Source organism: Hyperolius riggenbachi, chromosome 2 (assembly GCF_040937935.1).
Source record: "Hyperolius riggenbachi isolate aHypRig1 chromosome 2, aHypRig1.pri, whole genome shotgun sequence".
Taxonomy (NCBI): Eukaryota; Metazoa; Chordata; class Amphibia; order Anura; family Hyperoliidae; genus Hyperolius; species Hyperolius riggenbachi.
Genome location: NC_090647.1, coordinates 551,422,775 through 551,448,438, shown reverse-complemented (window position 1 = coordinate 551,448,438; position 25,664 = coordinate 551,422,775). Strand labels below are relative to the sequence as shown.

General features: G+C 43.4%; 2 protein-coding genes across 2 annotated transcripts; both read left to right on the top strand.

Annotated features, from left to right (window-relative positions):
- The first annotated feature begins 698 nt into the window (after window positions 1–698).
- LOC137545289 (3-galactosyl-N-acetylglucosaminide 4-alpha-L-fucosyltransferase FUT3-like) lies at window positions 699–1,694 on the top strand. The gene has a single exon (XM_068266403.1). It carries the CDS (start codon window positions 699–701, stop codon window positions 1,692–1,694), a length of 996 nt encoding a protein of 331 aa, XP_068122504.1.
- Window positions 1,695–12,953: 11,259 nt separating this feature from the next.
- Window positions 12,954–13,901, top strand: LOC137545288 (3-galactosyl-N-acetylglucosaminide 4-alpha-L-fucosyltransferase FUT3-like). Its single transcript, XM_068266402.1, has one exon. The coding sequence runs from the start codon at window positions 12,954–12,956 to the stop codon at window positions 13,899–13,901; it is 948 nt and encodes a 315-aa protein (XP_068122503.1).
- The last annotated feature ends 11,763 nt before the right edge of the window (window positions 13,902–25,664 follow it).

Here is a 25,664-nt window from a genome sequence, read left to right as displayed (position 1 = left end):
CACTGATTGGGCTTATAGGGATTCACCCACAGTCCAGGGTGAATTCCCTTCATCTTCCTACCTCCAGTTCCTCTGGTGGTTCTCACTCAAAGTGTTATTGTTACACCAAACACTCACATCACTCAGGTGTCCAGAGGTTAGTCATACCTGGATTATTAGTGATTCTGCAGATCATTCATAATCTGGTGTATATCTGCATTACTGGTGAATCTGCAGTTCACCAATAATCAGATTCTCTCTGCATGTTGACACCAATCGTTACATGAATATAAACAAATCTATGAACTAATGTCAAAAGAACATGTACGATAGCCCCACATTTTTTACCCAAAAGTTTTATCAAACCCCTCAGAGGTCAAGGAACCCTAAGTTCATGACCCCCATCTCATCAAGTTGGTTCAGAAGTCACATGCTGGTCCTTGTGGCTCATTTGTTTCAAAATACATATTTTTACTAGGTTCAAATATTTTGTTACTAATATCAACTCATATTCATTTCAATAGTTTATTCCGGTCTGGAATTAAAGCGAGAAAACACCAAGCTGTTTGCAGAGGTCCAAACGCAAATTTCCAATATTCACTTGAATGGGCACTACTGGAGAGTTGGCTAGGTGGAGCCGATGGTTGTTTATTTTCCTAGTTTTAATCTTCCAGGTTGGTGTCACCTATGTATTCTTTAATTTATATAGCAAAGACTGGATGTCTGAAACAAAGAACAATGAAGTGATAACAATCTCAAGAAATCAGTCAGCAACGACATGCCACCCTTCTACACCAGATCCGTTACCGCCATCTACAGAGCCATTGATAATCCTTCTCTGGACCTGGCCTTTAGGATATACATTTCCACTTAACCAATGTCCACCAACAGTGGACTCAACAGGCTGCTTTTTTACCATGAACCGTACTATGTATCCATTAGCACAAGCTGTTGTTATTCATCACAAAGATGTGTCCAAATCAATAAATGACTTACCACCGATGCCTCGGCCCATAAACCAATACTGGATCTGGTTTAGCCTTGAGCCTCCATCCCACCTGAAAAATTTGACTATTATGGACAATTTAATAAACCTTACCATGTCCTACAGGACAGACTCCGATATTTTTACCCCTTATGGGTGGCTGGAAAAGCATAATGGAGCAGATCATTTTACAGTTCAGCGTAAAACAAAACTTGTGGCTTGGGTAGCTAGTAACTGGAATTCAAAGTTAAGAAGGATAACATATTATGAACAGCTGAAGAACTACATCCAAATTGATGTCTATGGGAAAAACCACATACCATTACCAAGAGACAAACACCACAAAACCCTGTCTGAGTATAAATTCTACCTCGCTTTTGAGAATTACAGTCATGAAGATTATATCACAGAGAAACTGTGGTACAATTCATTTTTTGTAGGATCGGTGCCAGTCGTCATGGGACCACCACGTAAGAACTACGAACGTTTCATACCTCCAGACTCTTTTATCCACGTTGATGACTTTTTATCACCCCAAGAACTAGGTTTCTACCTTCTGAGTCTGGACAAGGATGACCAAAAGTATCGTCAATATTTTAATTGGAGATCCAAGTACATCATACCAAAACCACGACGAACTTGGGTAACTGAGTACTGTAAAGTATGTGGAGCACTAAAGGTGGCCCCTCCCTACAGGACCTTCCCAAGTATTGCAAAGTGGTTCAAATAACTTTTCAATGTTAAATGTATACATGATTCTACATAGTGTTGCGGGTTTTTACCTACGAATAATTTTTTCACTTGAAACTTTAAATAGGATTTTCTCAAAAACTACAGTGGTGTGAAAAACTATTTGCCCCCTTCCTGATTTCTTATTCTTTTGCATGTTTGTCACACTTAAATGTTTCTACTCATCAAAAACCGTTAACTATTAGTCAAAGATAACATAATTAAACACAAAATGCAGTTTTAAATGATGGTTTTTATTATTTAGTGAGAAAAAAAAACGCGTACGTTAAAAAGGGGCGCTGGGAAAAAAGGGCGCCGGGTTTTTAACGATAAGCATGGATAACGTTTAAAAATGTATTGTACTGTATTTCGTTTAAAATTAATGTTTTATAAAGTTATAAATCATTAAATAATGTGCATTAAATCGGCAATTGTAATAACGATAATCTTTCGTTTAAATAGTGAAACGTATAATAACGTTTAAAAAAAAAATTACTAAGTAACCCTCCCTGTACCTACCCCTAACCCCTAGACCCCCCTGTTGGTGCCTAAACCTAAGACCCCCCGTTTGGTGCCTAAACCTAAGACCCCCCTGTTGGTGCCTAAACCTAAGACCCCCCTGTTGGTTTTTTCGTTTAAAAATAATGTAAAAAAAAAAAATAAAAAAAAAATGTACTGTTTTTCGTTTAAAAATAATGTTTGAAAAAAAATATTGTACTGTTTTTCGTTTAAAAATAATATTTAAAAATGTATAAATCATTAAATAATGTGTAATCATGAGAAGCAGTAATAAAACATTAAGTCTCCGGGCGCCGCTTTTAAAACGTTATTTTTCTCCGGCGCCCTTTTTTCCTATCGGGCGCCCATTAAACGATATTTATTATAGGAGTGAATGGCGGCGCCCGATTTGTCCACTAGCCTCAGGCGCCCGAATTTACTGTTACCAAAAAAAACTCAAAACCTACATGGCCCTGTGTGAAAAAGAAATTGCCCCCTGAACCTAATAACTGGTTGGGCCACCCTTAGCAGCAATAACTGCAACCAAGCGTTTGCGATAACTTGCAACGACTCTTTTACAGCTCTCTGGAGGAATTTTAGCCCACTCATCTTTGCAGAATTGTTGTAATTTAGCTTTATTTGAGGGTTTTCTAGCATGAACCGCCTTTTTAAGGTAATGCCACAACATCTCAATAGGATTCAGGTCAGGACTTTGACTAGGCCACTCCAAAGTCTTCATTTTGTTTTTCTTCAGCCATTCAGAGGTGGATTTGCTGGTGTGTTTTGGGTCATTGTGCTGCTGCAGCACCTAAGATCGCTTCAGCTTGAGTTGACGAACAGATGGCCGGACATTCTCCTTCAGGATTTTTTGGTAGACAGTAGAATTCATGGTTCCATTTATCACAGCAAGCCTTCCAGGTCCTGAAGCAACAAAACAACCCCAGACCATCACACTACCACCACCACATTTTACTGTTGGTATCATGTTCTTTTGCTGAAATGCTGTGTTACTTCTACGCCAGATGTAGCGGGACACGCACCTTCCAAAAAGTTCAACTTTTGTCTCGTCGGTCCACAAGGTATTTTCCCAAAAGTCTTGGCAATCATTGAGATGTTTTTTAGCAAAATTGAGACGAGCCTTGATGCTCTTTTTGCTTAAAAGTGGTTTGCACCTTGGATATCTGCCATGCAGGCCATTTTTGCCCAGTCTCTTTCTTATGGTGGAGTCGTGAACACTGACCTTAATTGAGGCAAGTGAGGCCTGCAGTTCTTTAGATGTTGTCCTGGGGTCTTTTGTGGCCTCTCGGATGAGTTTTCTCTGTGGTCTTGGGGTAATTTTGGTCAGTGGGCCACTCCTGGGAAGGTTCATCACTGTTCCATGTTTTTGCCATTTGTGGATAATGGCTCTCACTGTGGTTCGCTGGAGTCCCAAAGCTTTAGAAATGGCTTTATAACCTTTACCAGACTGATAGATCTCAATTACAGTACTTTTGTTCTCATTTGTTCCTGAATTTCTTTGGATCTTTGCATGATGTCTAGCTTTTGAGGTGCTTTTGGTCTACTTCTCTGTGTCAGATAGCTCCTATTTAAGTGATTTATTGATTGAAACAGGTGTGGCCGTAATCAGGCCTGGGGGTGACTACAGAAATTGAACTCCGGTGTAATAAACCACAGTTAGGATATTTTTTAACAAGGGGGGGCAATCACTTTTTCACACAGGGCCATGTAGGTTTTGAGTTTTTTTTTCTCCCTAAATAATAAAAACCATCATTTAAAACTGCATTTTGTGTTCAATTATGTTATCTTTGACCAATAGTTAACGGTTTTTGATGAGCAGAAACATTTAAGTGTGACAAACATGCAAAAGAATAAGAAATCAGGAAGGGGGCAAATAGTTTTTCACACCACTGTAAAAGTTCTTTTTGAATTTTTTTTTTACATTGTAGCCAGTAGCCACTTTATAATGTAATTATAATAATGCAATTTTGGTAATTGTAGCATGTATGGGGCTTTGCTATTAACGTTAAAGTTTCAAAGTGTTTGGAAATGGAGAAAAATCTTTCAGAATTGCCTTTACCTACAAAAAAATATTTACCTCACAATAGCTACCAGAATTGAGGCCATTGTATTTATTCTTTTCTGGTTCAAAGAGTTCAAAGAGTTCACTGACGTCAGGAAGTGAAAAAACGCGATCGCTCTGCAAAAGCGCTTACAAAAGCGCTTTTACAAAAAGTGAAGAGCACAAAAATCACCGGAAATCGCAAAAAAAGTGCCAAAAAACGGCCAACACGATCGGAACACAATGTGAACGAGGCCTAACAGAGTACAAGCAAAGAAATCCCACAGCACAACACAAAGCAACGTAGCTGTAGCAGCCATGTTTAGAGCAAATCTGAAGCGAAAATACACTTATGAGATAATTAATTGTATACTACTAATGGTAAATAGAACTTTAGTAACAAATAACAAAGTGCCTCATATTTTTATTTTCAGGGCTTTGTAAGACTGCATTCTCAACAGCAGCAGTCTTTTTTTCAGACAGATAAAAGGGGTTTGACTTCTTTTTACTTTTCAGGCACCTATACTTAGCCACCTATACTGGGCACCTATACTTAGCTACCTTTACTGGGCACCTATACTTAGCTACCTGTACTGGTCACCTATACTTAGTGACCTATACTGTGCACCTATACTTAGCTACCTGTGCTGGGCACCTATACTTAGCTACCTGTACTGGGCACCTATACTTAGTGACCTATACTGGGCACCTATACTTAGCTACCTTTACTGGGCACCTGTACTTAGCTACCTGTACTGGGCACCTATACTTAGCTACCTTTACTGGGCACCTGTACTTAGCTACCTGTACTGGTCACCTATACTTAGTGACCTATACTGTGCACCTATACTTAGCTACCTGTGCTGGGCACCTATACTTAGCTACCTGTACTGGGCACCTATACTTAGTGACCTATACTGTGCACCTATACTTAGCTACCTTTACTGGGCACCTGTACTTAGCTACCTGTACTGGTCACCTATACTTAGTGACCTATACTGTGCACCTATACTTAGCTACCTGTGCTGGGCACCTATACTTAGCTACCTGTACTGGGCACCTATACTTAGTGACCTATACTGTGCACCTATACTTAGCTACCTTTACTGGGCACCTGTACTTAGCTACCTGTACTGGGCACCTATACTTAGCTTCCTATACTGGGCACCTCTTCTTAGCTACCTGTACTGGGCACCTATACTTAACTACCTGTACTGGGCACTTATACTTAGCTAACTGTACTTGGCTCCTTTACTTAGCTACCTCTACTGGGCACCTGTACTTAGCTACCTGTACTGGGCACCTATACTTAGCTACCTATACTGGGCACCTGTACTTAGCTACCTGTACTGGGCACCTATACTTAGCTTCTTATACTGGGCACCTCTTCTTAGCTACCTGTACTGGGCTCCTATACTTAGCTACCTCTACTGGGCACCTATACTTAGCTACCTCTACTGGGCACCTATACTTAGCTACCTTTACTGGACACCTGTACTGAGCACCTATACTTAGTTACCTGTTCTGGGCACTTATAATTAGTTACCTGTACTGGGTTCCTGTACTTAGCTACCTATACTGGGCACCTATGCCTAGCTAGGCATAGGTGCCCAGTATAGGTAGCTAAGTACCTATACTTAGCTACCTATACTGGAGGCACCAATACTTAGCTACCTGTACTGGGAACCTATACTTAGCTACCTATACTGGAGGCACCAATACTTAGCTACCTGTACTGGGCACCTATACTTAGCTACCTTTACTGGGCACCTATACTTAGCTACCTGTACTTGGCACCTATACTTAGCCACCTATACTGGGCACCTATACATAGCTACCTGTACTGGAGGCACCAATACTTAGCTACCTGTACTGGGCACCTATACTTAGCTACCTGTACTGGACACCTATACTTAGCTACCTATACTGGGCACCTATACTTAGCTACCTATACTGGAGGCACCAATACTTAGCTACCTGTACTGGGCACCTATACTTAGCTAACTGTACTTGTCTCCTATACTTAGCTACCTGTACTGGACACCTATACTTAGCTACCTATACTGGGCACCTATACTTAGCTACCTGTACTGGACACCTATACTTAGCTACCTATACTGGGCACCTATACTTAACTACCTGTACTGGACACCTATACTTAGCTACCTATACTGGAGGCACCAATACTTAGCTACCTGTACTGGACACCTATACTTAGCTACCTATACTGGGCTCCTATACTTAGCTACCTATACTGGTAGATATTTTAGTTGCGCCAAATTTCAAAGTAGCTCACAAGCCAAAAAAGTGTGGGAACCCCTGCAATGAATAATCTCATCAGTTTATTTTCAATTCAGGTCTGCTTTAAGAGGATCAGAGGTTGGAAGGAGGGGATTAGCTAATCTTTATGATCTTAGGGTGATTGTAAAGCATCATAAACCCTTTCTCCTATAAGTAAACAACCCACCACCAGGCAGAGTCCACATTCCCTCCAGCAATTGTGGGGGAGCTCTTGGAATGGAGGGGATGTAGGACTATCAGCAGAGAAGTTTGTGTTGCCCCACTCCTCCTACTGGAGGGCACGGGAGGCTTTCAGAGGGAGGAGCCACACTGCATATTATATTTGCATATATTCACATTACTGTACTTTTAATAGAAGACAGTGGATGAGCTGCAAGATTTGCTCGCTCAGAATGACTGTTTTTAACACAGAGTTGCCAACTGTATGTTTTAACTGGTTGTGCTTTATAGACGTTATAAACCTAGGTAAAAACATTTTATTATCGTTATAGTTGATAATTGTCAGTTATATAGAAGCATTGCTGAACATTGTACTCTGATGCTATAAACATCCACATTAATATTAAACTTGAAGGTCTCAAGGCTGGATTTATATTTTTTAAGCCTTTGGGACAACTTTCCTGTGAGATCTCTTCAAGGTGCAGCAGCTGCCCTCCCATTCCATGTGCAGCCCCCTTTTCCCTGTGTATCACCCATGTACAGCAGCACCCTCCATTTCCACATGCAGACCCCTCTTCCATGTGTGACATCCATGTACAGCAGCCCCCTCCCATTCCATGTGCAGCCTCTCCTACATGTGTAACATCCATGTACAGCAGCCCCTTCTCATTCCATGAGCAGCCCCCTCCTCCAATGTGAAACATCCATGGACAGCAACCCCCCTCCCATTCCACGTTCAGCACACTGTTCCATGTGTATCATCCATGTGCAGCAGCCCTTCTCATTCCATGTGCATCCCCCTCTTCCATGTGTAACATCCATGTACAGCAGCCTGCCTCCCATTCTATGTGCAGCCCCATCTTCCATGTGTATCATCCATGTACAGCAGCCCCCTCCTATTCCATGTGCAGCCCCCTCTTCCATGTGTAACATCCATGTGCAGCAGCCCCTTACCATTCCACGTGCAGCCCCATCTTCCATGTGTATCATGCATGTACAGCAGCCTGCCTCCCATTCCATGTGCAGCCCCCTCCTCCATGTGTAACATCCATGTACAGCAACACACACCCCTCCCATTCCACGTGCAGCACCCTGCTCCATGTGCAAATTCCATCTACAGCAGCTGCCCTCCCATTCCATGTGCAGCCCCCTCTTCCATGTGTAACATCCATGTACAGCAGCCCCTTATCATTCCACGTGCAGCCCATTCTTCTATGTGTAACATCCATATACAGCTGCTCCTCCCATTCCATGTACATCCCACTCCTCCATGTGTAACATCCATCTACAGCAGCTCCCTTCCTATTCTATGGGCAGCCCCCTGTTCCATGTGTAACATCTATGGACAGCAGCCCCCTCTCATTCCACAGATCCCTTGTGCAGCAGTTCTCATTTTTCCATACATAGCAGCCCCTCATCCACCATCACCCACCACCAGGGGCGTAACTAGAAATCATGGGGCCCCCCAGCAAAACTTGCATGGGGCCCCTTAACGTCCACACCTCGTCCTTTGCCCTCACGGCCTGGGGGCCCATCTTACAAGACTCATAAAACGGGTGTGGCCATCGGGATCTTCACTCCCAAAACATCGGATTTAAGTATCAGAGAAAGGACAGTTAGTAGTTGGGGCCCCTCCACACCTCTGGGCCCCATGCAGTCACAGGAGCTGCTCCCCCCTAGTCAGGCCTGAGCCTGCCACCCAGGCTGAATTTCCAGAAATCCAGCTCTATTCAAGGTGAAATCAAGGCAGTTTTTTAAAGTACATGCTATACTATGTGTATGTAATGGCAAGAACTTTAAAGAGACACTGAAGCGAAAAAAAAATGATGATATTATGATTTGTATGTGTAGTACAGCTAAGAAATAAAACATTAAGATCAGATACATCAGTCTAATTGTTTCCAGTACAGGAAGAGTTAAGAAACTCCAGTTGTTATCTCTATGCAAACAAGCCATTAACTCTCCCACTAAGTTTAGTCCTGGAGAGGGCTGTTATCTGACTTTTATTATCTCAACTGTTTTCGTTTTCTCTGCTAGAGGAGAGGTCATTAGTGCACAGACTGCTCTGAAAGACTCATTTTGAATGCTGAATGTTGTGTAATCTGCACATATTATAGAATGATGCAATGTTAGAAAAAACACTATATACCTGAAAATAAAAATATATGAATATTTTCTTTGCTGCTAATCTTCTAGTAATTATTCATAGTACACAACCAATTCACTATATCATATTTTTTTTTTCGCTTCAGTGTCTCTTTAAGTCTGGCTACTTCAGGATCTGGCCAGCCGATAACACGAAGTGACCTGCTGATGTGGCCCATATAAAAAGAATGGACTCCTTTCGGACTTTGGCCGGCCACATTTCATCAAGCAGGCAGACAAATGGGGAAGTCCAATAGGGAATAATCTGATCACAAATTATTTACTGAAGCTAACACCCTCCTTTGTTATACCAGTTTGAGTGCTAGTTGTGCAATGTTGTCCAGTTTCTGGAGCTCTGCACATCCATGCAGATAAATCATTCAAGTACAGCCTCTGTATGAAAGCGCTGCCATGCCTCCCGCTGTACAAATTGAACTTAAGTATACCTGTGGCTAGCTGCATTCATTGCTTCAATCTGTATTCAAAATCTTTTAGATTAGAATTAGTACATAATTGCATCCGTTTTGCATTTAATGCATGTACAGTATTTAGCCCCAGAGGGGCTCTGCATGCCTCTGTTGGTTTTCATTTCAGGTGCAGCCTTGAGCGCTGTCACTTGTCTGCTTGCTTGATGAAATCTGTATACCATTTATGATCAGCAGCACAGGGAAAAATTATGTTTTTAATGTTAGACTAGTGTTAGGTATTGCGAGGAGAACGCCAGCGCATACCACTAAGGCTGCATCCGAAATGACCACCAACTCAGTGTGCAGCACCTAAATAGATTTTCTGCACACTTCGCATTCAATTCAGATGCAAATCATATGCAAATGTACTACTACTTATCATGCAAACGGAAAACTCAGGAGGAGGTTCTGGGAGCAGCTAACCTGATAATTACATAATTACAAAGTTAAGAAAAGGTGGGGGGAAAGGCTGTGCATCCCTAAACACATGTTGCAATTGAATGGTTAATCGCACAGGCATACACCGCCTCTGTCAGACTGAATAATGCATGCCCTGCATCCAAGACAAGTGCTAACATTTATTAAACTAGGAGGAACTTTAGCTTCCAATATGGTTTGCATGCAAAGTATATTATACTAGACACTTACTTATTATAGACAGTATAATATACTTTGCATGCAAACCATTAAGCTTTCTGCTCTCTGCACAAGTGTTCTAATGACTGCATCTGCTCAGCTACTGTTGTACTGTCCCATTTAGAGCAGCGAGGGAGTTATGCACGATTGCTTTTTATTGATTTTAGTTCTGCTTTTAATACTATTATACCCCATAGACTGGTGACCAAATTGTCAGACATAGGGCTTCCATACTCAACTTGCCTCTGTATTAAGAACTTTTTGAGCGATCGTCCTCAGAGGGTTAGATTGGGTACAAATTTCTCTTCATCTATCAGTCTCAGCACTGGCTCTCCTCAGGGCTGTGTGCTGAGCCCCCTGCTCTATACCCTCTACACTCATGATTGTGTTCCTGCCCACCATAGTAACACCATCGTTAAGTTTGCTGATGACACTACAGTGGTGGGGCTCATATCAGGGGGGGATGAGTCTGCCTATAGGGATGAGGTAGAAAGGCTGGAAATGTGGTGTAGAGACAATAATCTGCTCATAAATGTAGCTAAAACCAAGGAGCTTATAGTGGATTTTAGGAAGAAGGCAGATGACATTCAGCCACTTATTATAAATGGAAATATTGTAGAAACGGTTACAGACTTTCGGTTTTTAGGAGTTACTATTAAAGAGGACCTGACTTGGGGGTCACATATTGCTGAAGTAGTGAAAAAGGCACAGAAGAGGCTATATTTTTTGAGGGTGCTTAGAAAGAATAATATTCCTGAGAAATTGTTGGTGTCTTTTTACCGCAGTACAGTGGAGAGTGTCCTAGTCTACTGTCTCTATGCGCGGTGTTACTGCAGTACAGTGGAGAGTGTCCTAGTCTACTGTCTCTGTGCGCGGTGTTACTGCAGTACAGTGGAGAGTGTCCTAGTCTACTGTCTCTGTGCGCGGTGTTACCGCAGTACAGTGGAGAGTGTCCTAGTCTGCTGTCTCTGTGCGCGGTGTTACCGCAGTACAGTGGAGAGTGTCCTAGTCTACTGTCTCTGTGCGCGGTGTTACCGCAGTACAGTGGAGAGTGTCCTAGTCTGCTGTCTCTGTGCGCGGTGTTACCGCAGTACAGTGGAGAGTGTCCTAGTCTGCTGTCTCTGTGCGCGGTGTTACCGCAGTACAGTGGAGAGTGTGCTAGTCTGCTGTCTCTGTGCGTGGTGTTACCGCAGTACAGTGGAGAGTGTGCTAGTCTGCTGTCTCTGTGCGTGGTTTTCAAGCTGCACAGTAGCACAGAAAAAGCAGCTTCATAGGGTAATTAAGGTTGCCCAGAGGATAGTTGGCTGTCCTCTCCTTTCATTAGAAGAATTATATACTTATTGTTTCAGGAATGTTAAGAAAATTTTAAGCGACGCCTCACATCCAGGACATGTGTTATTTGAACATCTCCCTTCTGGAAAACGTTTTAGACTTATAAAAACGAAGACAAATAGACTAAAGAACAGTTTTTATCCTTCAGCCATTTCTATGTTAAATGCTGCTAAGTGGCCCTGTTGATAAGGGTTGTGTGCAATGCAATGTATGTAAGAATGGAATGTTATGCTGTCTTTGCTTTTGCTGGAAAATTGCACTTAAGAATTTCGTTGTACAATTTTGGTTGTTACAATGACAATGAAGATTTTCTATTCTGATAAGGAATCATGGAAAGTTTTGTAGACAAAGATTTGTAGACAATCTCTATTCCGTGTTCAGCAGTGTCTTGTGTAAAGATCCCTGCCCCCAACCTCTCTACCTCTTCCCAAGTGATGCGTACTGTAGTGATGCTGGAGAAGTCTGCATAGCCAGTTCTGCTCCATCAGAGATGGACAGAGTAAGTGTAATAAGCTGAGGCTGGGAGCACACTTGCCTGTCAGTTGTCTATGTGTGTTTTTCTGTATGTGTTTTCTGCACACCATGACTGGGCTTGATTCACTAAACCGTGATAACTCAAATATCACACCTTATCAAGGATATCACACCTTATCAAAGTTAACACGCCTTATCAGAGTAGCATAGCGAGCGTTACGAAGACGCAGGGGCTCAGGGCAGGACGAGTGCCATTGGCAATTAGCAGGCATAAGTTTGTAGCGCTTGCTATGCTACGCTGATAAGGCGTGTTAACTTTGATAAGGTGTGATATCCTTGATAAGGTGTGATATTTGAGTTATCACGGTTTAGTGAATCAAGCCCATTATGTGTGTCTGTATGAGGGAAAACATGCACATTTATCACAGAAGCTAATGTAACTGATGCCTGCAGTGCTTCACTGCTGTCTGCTTTTATCTGCATGGGGAAAACACATTGAAGTGTGCACTAGCCAATTGAATAACATTGCTTCTCAGTTTACCTGTGCAGAAAGCAAGGGGGGGGGGGGGGGGATAAGAGGGACCAAAGTTTTGCAGGGGGCCCAGGGATTTCTAGTTACGCCCCTGGTCCCAGTGCCAGATTGATGGAGGTAAGGGGGCAGGGAAAGCTTCTGGGTTATCCAGAAACTTCCTTCTAGTATTTTTTTTTTTTTTTACCATTCAGGTTTCATTTATCCCCCTAACTTTTGACCTTATATTTTAAAAATAAGTGTTAGTGTACACTCCACCCTCCATTTTCCTAATTGAAATAGGGTGACGAGGACTCCATTTTTTTATAAAAAGTAACCGGAAGTTGCCTTAAAACATGTTTTTATAATAGATAGCTTTATTACGATCAAATATTACATTACTAATATTAACTCATATTTATTTCAATAGTTTATCTCAGGCTGGAATTGAAGCGAGAAAACACCAAACTGTTTGCAAAGGTCCAAAACCAATTTTTCTGATAACGCATGCCAATGGCCACTATCGGAGAGTTGGCTAGGTGGAGTCGATGGTTTTATATTTTCCTAGTTTTAATCTTCCAGGTTGGTGTTACCTATGTATTCTTTAATTCTCATAGTAAAGGCTGGATGCCTGAAACAAAGAGCAATGAAGTGATAACAATTTCAAGAAATCAGTCAGCAATGACATGCCACCCTTCCACACCAAAACATGATTTACCATCATCTACTGAGCCACTGATAATCCTTCTCTGGACCTGGCCTAGAGGATCTAGATTTCCACTTAACCAATGTCCACCAGAAGTGGACTCAACGGGCTGTTTTTTTACCGTGAACCGTACCATGTATCCGTTAGCACAAGCTGTTGTTATTCACCACAGAGACGTGTCCCAGTCAATAAATGAGTTACCACCAATGCCTCGGCCTGTAAACCAATACTGGATCTGGTTTAACATTGAGCCTCCAACCCACCTGAAAAATTTGACCATTATGGACAACGTCATAAACCTTACCATGTCCTACAGGACAGATTCCGATATTTTTACCCCTTATGGATGGCTGGAAAAGCATAATGGATCAGAAAATTTTACAGTTCCCCGTAAAACAAAACTTGTGGCTTGGGTAGCTAGTAACTGGAATTCAAAAATGAAAAGGATAGCATATTATGAACAGCTGAAGAACTACATCCAAATTGATGTCTACGGGAAAAACCATGCATCACTACCGAGAGACGAACAACACTACAAAACACTATCTGAGTATAAATTCTACCTCGCTTTCGAGAATTACAACCATGAAGATTATATCACGGAGAAGCTCTGGCGCAATTCATTTTTTTCAGGATCGGTGCCAGTCGTTATGGGACCACCACGCAAGAACTACGAACGTTTCATAGTCCCAGACTCATTTATTCATGTTGATGATTTTTCATCACCCCAAGAACTGGCTTCCTACCTTATGAGTCTGGACAAGGATGACCAGAAGTATCATCAATATTTTAATTGGAGGTCCAAATACAGTGTACCAAAACCACGACGATCTTGGGTAACTCAGTACTGTAAAGTATGTGGAGCAATAAAGGTGGCCCCTCCTTACAGGACATTTCCGAGTATTGCTGAGTGGTTCAAATAACTGTGCCATATTAAATGTACACAGAGTAACCAAGCAGCTTGGGGTGACCAAAAACCACTAGGAAAGTATAGGGGACTAAAAGTGACCGAAAAGCCCTCCTACTAAAAAGCAATGCTTAGTGTGGTTTGCCTTCTTAAAACAGAAGGTTACTTGGGATAATTCAGCTTTAGGTGAACATCTGTGGTTACCCACAATGCACCGTTACTGAATATGCAAATTATCTCTTTATGCTCCTGAAGCCAGGCTTGCCTCCAGAACTGTTTCGGGTTGTCTACTCTGCATGTGGGGTCGACATGGCTCTGTAAAATTTAAAGCTATAAGCTTAATACACACCAGCGGTTCTAGATGCAAGCCTGGCTTCAGGGGAGAAAATTTGCATATTCAGTGGTGGTGCATTTTGGGTAACCACATATGGTCACTTAATTAGAATAATTTATTTCGCCAAGTACAAACAGGGAGTTGTACAGGGAATGGGTTTTGGCTCATACAGGTTCTGGAAGGATGTGGGGATAATGTCCCGAAAGCCAATAGCCGAGGCTACCATACTTCGGCGCCACCAGTTGCACTTGGTAATCATCTGTCATCCCTAAGGAGACATGGGGAAGGGGGAGACAGATGGATGTGAAGGCTCAGCAGTGATGACCCAGTTCTTCATGAAAGAAGCCTGCAGTGATGGCTTAAAGCTGAAATATCGCAAGTACTAAATGTAAACATGATGCATAAACATTCAATGTCAGGTAATGAATAACACATTAAATGTCAAAGATAAGATAAACTGAACCTTTGGGAATTTTCTTGAAGGGTTGCTCTAAAGACTTCTGGCCCATGAAAGTTGACATCAGGGGAGGACTGGCCAGGGGGGAAGGGGGGAGATTTCCCCCCAGGCTGCCTCTCATTTAATGATTTAGGGCTGGCACTGTGCCTGGTGAATTCAGGTTTTTGTATAAGGCAATGTGAAACACTAGGCTGAATGAGGGAAATAAACGCCCAATTACAGAGTAATTGCAGGGCAGGCAAGCTAGTAAATATACATAGCATGATACAGAGCAGAGGCTTGCCTGCAGGGTCCGTGGGAAAACATCTGTCTGGTCTCTCACCATTGTTAACTGCATGTGCACAGCTACATAGGATATTGTCTAAGTTGAAAAGTTTTTGACAGTCCCTAGACTCCAGAAGGGCTGCTTGCAGACAGTCCGTAGACTTCAGAAGGGCTGCTTGCAGGACTTGTGTAAGAGATAGAAACCTCGACCGTTGTAACTCAAAATGTATTATGTGCCCCCTGGTGCTAGTGCATTTATACTTTACCTGTCACGCTGTCCCTCGAGTGTCCTTGCTGTATTTCCCACGTGACTACCGGCATATAGCACGTGGGACACGTGTGTGATGTCATTTGGGCTGGGGCTGCCGTGAAAACGGGCCTCTAGTTTGTGTTTTCCCCCCAGGCCAAAAGGTCCTAGTCCTCCCCTGGTTGACATATAAAAAAGCTAAGTAAAGAAATCAATTCCTAAAAGATTTCAGCATGTAGTCTATTAAAGCGCGTACACACGCCGTACTGTAGCAAACGACGCTCAGCGGATCTTTCAGAAACAGTCTTATCAATCTGCCAACAGCGTGTACACACGTCCTACTGTCGGCAGAATGTCCGCCCAGCAGGAGGGTCTGATGTCCCTGTCATTTGTTACAGTATGGTGTGTGTACGTGTCATAAGGAATTGGCCTCAGGACGCTGCCTCGACTGCCTTGCCTCCTCCACCTTCTTGCTGCATCAAATAATTCACAAAACCCTGGACCTTCCTCATTTTTCCTCACTCAGGTGGGTCATGTATAATAATGCTAGATGCCGGTAATGGCAGCTTGTTACTAACGTTACTAACATTTTAGAAATGTCCTAAAACATTTAGTAACTTTAGTAACAAGACTTCATTACCAGCATCACCCTGTGCCATAATTTACCCGCATCAATGTGTGCCAAGAAGTTCTGCCTCAAATAACACCCCTATAACTTCAGTTCCCAAAGCACGTTGCATAGGGGTAAAATTTGACTCCTCTCATTTATTCCTCACATTCACTCCTTAACCAGCTCCTGTTATTCCAACTCAAAAACATATCTCGCATCGCATCCAACCTTTTCTCACTCAGAATCCAACTAAAATGTTAATTCATGCTCTTATAATATCTTATCTGGACTGTCAGTGCTGCTCGGATACCCCTTTTCAAAATCCGGATCCGATTTGGATTCGGATACCCCGATATCCGATCCGGGTCGAATATCCGAGTTCAAAATTTTCAGATCCGAATCGGATATCTGACCCTAGTATCCGGCGGATTCGTATATCTGGATAGAAAACCGGAAGTGGCCTTTAAATTGCTTTAAAAACGTGACACATGGCAAGTGCCACAGGACATGTAGCAAGTGCCACGTGATACTTGGCAAGTACCACGTGTGACACGAGCAAAGTGCCACGTGACACGTGCCAAGTGCCACGTGCCAAGTGCCACGTGCCGAGTGACAGTCACACAGCAGAGGAGAAGACACTAGTGCACACTAACTGTCATACTGCCACTGCTCACAGCACAGCAGTTCTGTAGAAAGCTAACACAGTAGTAATACTACTCTAACAACTACTAGCACACTGACTGCAGTACGATAGTACTAACTACACAATAACACAGTAATCCTATCCCCTAATCCCTAACCTGACCTATGCCCAAGGCTGATAGCTGGCCAGCAGGCAGCAGTTGGCCTGGTCTGTGCACAGCACACACACAGACAAATAGCAGCTGCCTACAGCACACACTCTGACTGTCACACAAATTACATCAAGCTAATTAATGATTTAACAATAGTGTAGTGATAGTGAAGGGGTTAATCACTGAACAGCATTCGGTATATCACTGCTAGGCCAGCAGCACTGGAGCACACACTCTGACTGTCACACTATGACATCAATCAAGCTAATTAACGATTTAACAATAGTGTAGTGATAGTAGTGAAGGGGTTAATCACTGAACAGCTTTAGATTTATAACTGTGTACAGCCCTTGCTAGGCCACCAGCACTGGAGCATGTCTCTCAGTGAGCATTCAGCAAGCTAAGATGATATGTCTCATCATGGCAGCCCTCCTTATATACAGGGGGGCTGGCCAGTGTTCCTTTCTGTGATTGAGTGCCAGGGTTTAGGCTAGGAGCCCTCTGATTGGCTCAATGAGGTCAGGTGGGGCTGGCCAGGGTTCCCTTCTGTGATTGGTTGCTAGGGCTTCTGCTGGGAGCCCTGTGATTAGCTCCAGGACGTCATCTTCTTAGTTACAGTATTTCGGATCTGGATATCTGCAATATCCGTGGATATCCGGGTTATGCGGCCAAATATCCGAATCCGAATCGGATAGCGTAAAAAAGTTCGGATATCCGGGTCACCCGGATATCCGGAGTCCTGATAAGCAGCACTGTGGACTGTAACATACTACTTTGTGGACTGCCAACTAACAGACTGACCCCGCTTCAATCTGTACTGAACTCGGCTGCTCGTCTCATTCATCTTTCTTCTCGTTCTTCCTCTGCTGCTCCTCTCTGTCAAGCTCTTCACTGGCTACCAATGGAATGTCCTTCAACAACAGATCCATCCCTCTCCCCAGAAGCTGGAGTGCCATTTAAAGGGAACCTGAAGTGAGGAAAATTATTTAAAATAAACACATGACGTAGCTGCGAATGAATATTACATACTAACTTCACCGTCAGTTCTTCTGAGAAGCTCACCATTTTCTTCTTACAGTGATCCCTTCCAGTTCTGACAATATTTTGTCAGAACTGAAATATACCAGTTGCTGTCAGTTATATATCAGCAGCCGTCAGTTACAACTGAATGTGCAAGGCAATGTCCATGTTTTCCTATGGCTCAAGTGGGTGATATTCCAGTTTAACAGTGTGCTGACCAGGAAGCTGTTATGGGGTAATGGCCATTTTTAAAATGGAGGACGGAGAATTCCCTTGATCACATTGGACAAATGGGGCGCAGGAGAGGATAAAGAGATTGAGGAGTAGACCACACAGGAGGTAAGTATGACCTGTGTATGGTTATTTTGACTTTTTATTTTCAGTTTAGGTTCTCTTTAAATACGGCCAGGAGCAGGAGTCTGGGTAACTGAACTACTTCATCTCATATCAAATTAGACAGGATGCCAGGGACAGAAGAGACTCCTATGAAGTGAGTCTTATCACACTGTATCGGGCTCTCTGTCACCTATTCAACAGTGACACCTATCTATTCAGGGTAAAGAGGGTTCCTAATGAGACAAATAGGGTGACCGAAAATTGGTGGTGCACTCACGTGGAAGGTAAATATAATGTTTCTCCTCATATAATACTTTTCAATCTTGCCCAGAAGTAGGTTGTCAGCATTCTTGTTTGTTTATGCAGGAAAAGCTGCTATGTGTATATGTTTTAGTTCATTATAAGTTTGAGCATGCTATGCAAAATTTCTGTGTAAACTGAAGTTGGGGTACTTCTTTAAACATTACTCTGTGACTTTTTAAAGTGGATCCGAGAGAAACTTTTACTCATTGCATAATTGTGTTCCTTTCATATAGTTTATAGGGTATTCCTCAAGCCAAATACTTTTTTTGTTTTGTTTTAACACTCTAATTCCCTATAAACTAAACAAGCCCCTCCCACAGCATCAGAGTGCCTTGGCATACTCAGACTCATGTACCAAGGGCTTATGGGAGCTCAGTCTGGGCAGGAGGAGGAGGAGGTTACTAGCCAGAGATTTCAGAGGCAGAGGGGAGGAGGGAGGAGGAGAGGGGACTGAATTAACACACAGGCAAGCTGATAGCATCTCCAGCCCTCAGCCTGTGACAATGTGACTAACAGAACATGGCTGCCCTCATTGTATCACAGGAATAAATAATCATAAACTGTTGAAGCTGTTTGCAGCTAGATTTGCTGTGTAAGCTGTCTAAACTTTAGATATGATATATAGACAAGTTACTTGTTATAGTTAGTTTTTCATCTCGGATCCACTTTAACTAATGAAAATGTTCTTTTAGGCTGAAGAACGTTCACAAGATTGTTTACTTGGTCCTTAGTAAACAAAGAAAGCATAAGCAAATTTAAAGATGTCTTATGAACTGAACCTATGTCTTATGAAGTGCTTAAGCCATTTTATATTTTATATTGCAGAGAGTTACTATTTCAATATATATATATACTGTATATAGATTCCAAAGAGACTGTATATATATTATTGGAATCTAGCTCTTATGCTGAAATTACTGTATTTTTCGGACCATAAGACGCACTTTTTCTCCCCCAAATGGGGGTAAAAAGTGCCCGCGTCTTATGGTCCGAATGCTGCCTGGCACCAGGTGTCCCCCATTGGGAATTCCCTCAGTGATGCCGCCTCTGTATCCCTGCGGCTGTCTTTTCCTTTTCCCATCTCTCTATCGGCATCATTGGTAAGCCACAGACTGCACCCTCGCCATAGATGCTTTAGCGAGACGGGGAAAGAGGAGGACGGGACAGAGGCGGACGGGAGGAGGCAGGACCGACAAGTCTAGAGGGATGGGACAGCCGCCGGGAACACAGGGTATTTCGATCCTGCACACAGCCCCCACAGATGCCGATTAGAGAGATGGGGAATGAAGACGACAGCAGTAAGGGGGGAAGGGGGACACATGAGTACAGGAGGCACCTAAAAGCACATGGGGCACTTTAAAAGACATAGGGGCATCTAAGAGCACGTAGGGGGGGGCATTTTAGAAAAACACATGGGGGCACTTTTACGGACACTAAGAGCGCACAGGGTGGGGGGGGACTTTAAAGGACACAAGGGGCACCGAAGAGCACACAGGGTGGCATTTTAGAGGACACAGGGGACACATGACGATAGGGGGGCATTTAAGAGGACGCAGGGGGGCAGAGGAGGACACAAGGAGGAGGAGGAGGGCACAAATGACACAAGAGGTGCAAGGGGTACATATTAATTAATGAGGGGAGAAGTTACACAAGACACCCCTGGTTTTTGCCCTCTAAACCTGGGTGCGTCTTATGGTCCGAAAAATACGGTAGTCACAGCAGCAGACTTTAAATGTAATGGTAGATTTATTTACTATGTCTTCTTAGACAAATATCAGATAGGTGGATAAAACATTTTTTTATCAAAAGCTTTAAGATTATACTACACTGCAATCTGGCGTTTTTTCTAATCTTTACAAAATTAAAATGTTTTGTACTTCTTCATAAACAATTGTAGAATGAAACTATTTAGATAACTGATCAATATATATGTTATTTGATCATTCTACAAGTATAATTATAGTGTTTAAATAAGTATCACATTACTGTACGCTGTAAGATACAGGTCTACGTGCTTTACTGGGTCCAAATGGCTGACTCCATTTCAGGAAAAGGATGGACACATTCCAAACTAATTAGTAGAGAGACATAATATCCGAAGTTTGCCGTGAAAGACAGAGAGAACGAAGGTGGTTTAATATTTGAAATTACCAATGTCTGGGGCAATTAAATTAATCAAACAGGTTAGATGCAAACAAGAAGTCTAGAAGCATCAAAGTGCTAATTAATGGACGTCAAATAGACCTGATAAAATGTTATTATGTGTAAATATACCAAATTATGCATATTCCCACTGATAAGTTAAATAAGGAATTTGTAAATAAAATAAACAAAATGTTAGGAATCCATCACATTGAGGCTGGTTTTACACCTGGTTTTAAGCACCATCTACACCATACAATTTTTTGTCCGATTCGATTCATTGATTCTATTCGCTTCCATCCGACATGTCCAATCAGGATTTGATTCGCAAAACAATGGCAAATTGAATCTATTCATATCCCGATCGGAGGTGTCGGATTGAATCGAAGCGAATCAATGAATCGAATCGAATTGAATAGAATCGGACAAAAAATTGTATGGTGTAGATTGGGCTTTAAACCTGGACAGAGTGATTCATATGACCCGGTGGCAAAAAGCGGCAAAAGTGTCATAGGCATCGCGCCGCCCCTCCACACCAGTCCCGGGCCGCCCTTGAGGTGAGGTGAGGCGGGTGCCTTAGGCGGCAAAAGTGGGGGGGGGGGCAGTGCCCATCTGGCTGTGGGTGGGGTTGCTGAGCTGGAGGGGGTAGCAGACAGGAAGGGGGCAGTGGGCACAGTGGTGGGGAGAGGGGTCGGTCCCCCTCTCTCTCACCTGAGTCCCCCCATCCGCTCTCACCCTCCAGCTATTACCGCAGTGTAATAGGCAGCGGGCGGGGAAGCGATGACTGACCTTCTCATCACTTCCTGCAATGCAGCCCACTGTACTGTACAGTCGATGGCATTGCAGGAAGTGACGAGAGGTGGAGTGCACGCTGGAACGCGGAAGAAGGTAAGTCATCGCTTCCCCGCCAGCTGCCTACTACACTGACTGTGGTAATAGCTGTAGTGGAAAAGTGGACGGGGGGACCCAGGTGAGGGAGGGGGGGGGTCAGACCCCCCCCTCCCCACTGCTGTGCCCGCTGCCCCCTTTCCTGCCTGCTACCCCCTCCAGGCTACCTATACTGGGGGGCAATTATATCACCTTTGGGGGGGGTGTCATCTTCACAAGTTTGCCTCAAATGGCAAATGTCTAAAACTGGCCCTGCTCCACACGCCACTCACACGCCCTTCACCGCCTGCCTATCGCCCAGTGTTGTACTCCCTGCTGGACAGGAAGTACTTCATTGGGATTACGAGCATATTTGCGTTGTTCCGTACATGTGTACCGCCAACAAATTTAAAATTTCTTCGCCACGCATTGACTTCAGTACTGCCGCTATGGAAGTCACACAGTAATGTACTTTTGACTTTGCAGCGGGTGAGCGGCGAATCGGAAGCTTCTAGGGCAATGCATTTAGTGTACTGGCCCCCTAAACTTTTTTTCTGCTGTTGTGTACACCCATTTTTATTCAAAGATCGTGACACAATTCCATTCCATAGACCCAACGATTCGTTTCCTTTGTCAAAGTAACAACTCAGAATGGTGACGAATTGTTGGTCTATGGAATGGAATTGTGTCACGATCTTTGAATAAAAGTGGACTTGGTCGACAGTGAGTGTGCAGATCTCTTGGATGTATGTGGATTAGTGCTTTGGCACTGCACCTCCCAAGTGGTGTGCAATTCTTCTTCTGTGTGCAGGAACCCTTCACACACACAACACAAAAGAGAGTATAAATGTAAAAGGGCCTTAACTGTCTAAAACTTTGTCCCGATTGCTATCAGAATTTGCATTGTCCTATTTTGGGTTTGCTTGGGCTTTACATTGAAGAAGACATCAACATCTCTACAAACTTCTTTGATTGCTTTACTGTTTAATATACTGTATATGTTTTATTTTTCAGAATATATTAGACTTTTGTTTTTTTTATTAAGCTTATTTTTCCCATCCTTCTCAGAAAGTGGTTCTATAAGTGTCATCTATAGAAACAGAATAATCATGTAATAGTCTAATTTAATTTGTCTAATAGTTCAAGTTCTATTTCAGTTATTTTTGTACATATAATTAAGTCCTATCTAGTCCTCCCTCCGCCTTATGTATATATATATTAAGCTGTTACTCTGTGCCTGTGCAGATAGTGAAGCTGTTACTCTGTGCCTGTGCTGATAGTAAACTAGCTGCAGTGTGTGCTGATCTCTTCTGCCTCCTGTCTCCTGTATGTACAGTATAAGCTGTTACTCTGTGCCTGTGCTGATAGTAAACTAGCTGCAGTGTGTGCTGATCTCTTCTTCCTCCTGTATGTACAGCAGGGTAGTTTCTAGGCTAATTTGCACCCAGTGCAAGGGTGTGAAAATTGTGCCCCCTTTCCCTCCCACCCCCGGGGACTTGTGAACCCTTACTCTTTAGGGACAGTCACACAGCCACAGGTCACAAGTAGATCTGCCTACAGACTAGTGACCAGCCGCTCATCCAGGAGGAAGCAGGGACCAGGAAAACACACAGGCGAAGAGAGCCTGGAGAGCCGACTCCTCCATGGGCACTGCGCACTGACAGCCTGCAGTACCGCTACAGGACATCTGGTGTCATCACATGATGATGACTTGACGTCTGACACAGGAAGCCCAGGACTCCAGGAGGAGTCAAGGAAGGTGATTGCGCTGCTGGTAGTCCTTCTTCCATTTGGCTGCACCGCGTGTCACCAGCTCCCTAGCGGTTATGTCCTTCTGCCTGGGCCCTTCTTCTTCTACTTGCCGGTCTGCGCCCAGGGCTGTCGCCTGGCTGCACTGCCCAAGAAATGGCCTTGATGTACAGTATAAGCTGTTACTCTGTGCCTGTGCTGATAGTAAAATAAATGCAATGTGCGCTGATCTCTTCTGTCTCCAGTATGTACAGTAAGCAATAACCAGCAAGTAATTTTTTTTACCGTAAGTGTCTCCCAAAAGATGTTAAGACGATGAACAAGACAGAGGTATTATTGTGGGAAAAAAATGCTCAGCTTTTATTTACATTTCAGCAAAAAGTATCCAGTACAAAATTATTCATAACCTTCTCAATAATCAATAGAAAAGTCTTTATTGGCTATTACAGCAATCAAACGCTTCCTATCATTGCAGACCAGCTTTTTGCAAGTCTCCATGGGTATTTTTGTCCATTCATCTTTAGCAATGAGCTCCAAATCTTTCAGGTTGAAGGGTCTTCTTGCCATCACTCTGATCTTTAGCTCACCCCACAGATTCTCAATTGGATTCAAATCAGGACTCTGACTGGGCCACTCCAAAACATTAATGTCGTTGTCTGCTAACCATGAGCACTTCCGAAGACGAGTGGATAAATCCTGCACACGTCCCAGTCCAGGTTGGGGCAGGCGCAGCGTGGTGTCTTTGGAAGCACTTGGGGATGCAAGTGCTTCCAAAGCCTTCTGAGGAAACCCAAAGACACAGACTTTCAACGAAGAACATCGGTGGAACGGGGGCCACAGAGAGAGGGCCAAGAAGGCTCTATGTGATCCAGAACCTCCCCCTCCATAGGTAAGTATCTGTTTTTTCCCAGCTTAATTCACACTTGCTTTAACCACATTTAAAGTGAACCCGAGGTAAGAGTTATATGGAAGCTGCCATATTATTTCCTTTTAAGTAATACCAGTTGACTGGCTAGCCAGCTAATTCTCTGCCTCTAATACGTTAAGCCATAGCCCCTGAACAAGCATGCAGCAGATCAGGTGTTTCTGACATTATTGTCATATCTGACAAGATTAGCTGCATGCTTGTTTCTGGTGTGATTCAGACACTACTACAGCCAAATAGATCAGCAGGACTGCCAGGCAACTGGTATTGTTTAAAAGAAAACAAGTATGGCAACCTCCACATCCCTCTCACCTCGGGTTCATTCTAAGTAGAATTACACATTAGAGAGTGGCTGCTAAATATAAAATACATGGTAACAAACTTAGAAGAAACATTCTGGAAAATAAGATGACACAATCATCTTAAACAGCTGGCCAGCTCGCTCTGAAAACAAAGAAAAAAGGAGTCATTTTCAAAGCATCCCATAACGATCTTATACATGCTATCCATATCCTCCATAGGGAAGCATAATGAAGAATGTGTTAGGGATTGACATGTACATTGTAGTGGACACATCAATAGCCCACCGGGGGGAACTGATCCATTTACCTTCCGTTTAAGGGAAACAGCGGGCGAGCGCAACCAATCCATGCACGAGTTGCCAGATATCATTTGAACCGCTTTTTCCTCTAATCACCGTTACCAACAAATAGGAGGCCCATCGATGGGACAACTTTGTTATGCTTGTTTTTGTTGGCAGCATCAACAGAATGACCTAAACTGCAGTGTAGTAAAACAACCACAAGATGTCACTGTGTGTAAAATGTGATGATGATCTCTATGGTATTGTTATGTCCTGTATTCACTCTATGTTCCTCTCTGTTCTAAGTAAGCTTCATTTCCTGATGGTGGTGTATGTTTTAACTTTGCTTGGTTTTCTTCAGTAAAAAGTTCTAACTGGTTATACTGTGTGCCTATCTGCGTATACAGAACACTCTGCTCCATCAGGTTGTACCTGTGAATAGGGCTGCTCAAATCCGACTCGGGAGACATCCGGATAGTTGCTATCCGGATATCTCCCAGGAAAGCTGGGCGGGGGGGGGGGGTCAATCTTACCACAATGACGTCTTCTTCCGGTCCGTACACGTTGCCTCCCACCATGCGTTCCAAGCGCCGCATTCGCCGGTCACGTGACACAAACTCTTCCTCCTTCAACCCGGAAGGTGGAAGTGCTTATAGTTACGTGACCGGCGCATGCGGCGCTTGGAACGCATGGTGGGAGGCAACGTGTACGGACCCGAAGAAGACGTCATTGTGGTAAGATTGACCCCCCCCCGCCCAGCTTTCCTGGGAGATATCCGGATAGCAACTATCCGGATGTCTCCCGCGTCGGATTTGAGCAGCCCTATTCACAGGTACAACCTGATGGAGCAGAGTGTTCTGTATATGCAGATAGGCACACAGTATCCTGAGCTATACCGCCCCGCATGGTCCATTCACCGCACTGCCATCGGGCCCCTTACCGTTCCTGGGCCACACCCATACTTCACTTCAGCACATGTGTTTGCTTCACCCTACCCCTGCATCAGGACTGGTGAGTGCTATTCTCTTCCTCGGCATACATGTGTAACCCGCTTTATCCGCTAGCACCAGGCACTCAGCTAAGTGGAATCCACCAGACACTGACTCAGATGAAATGACCAAAGATTTATTTGTGACCTAACAATCAGG

Excerpts from the sequence above, each read along its gene's own strand:
- LOC137545289 (XM_068266403.1), top strand. The coding sequence starts at position 699 with ATGTCTGAAACAAAGAACAATGAAGTGATAACAATCTCAAGAAATCAG.
- LOC137545288 (XM_068266402.1), top strand. The coding sequence starts at position 12,954 with ATGACATGCCACCCTTCCACACCAAAACATGATTTACCATCATCTACT.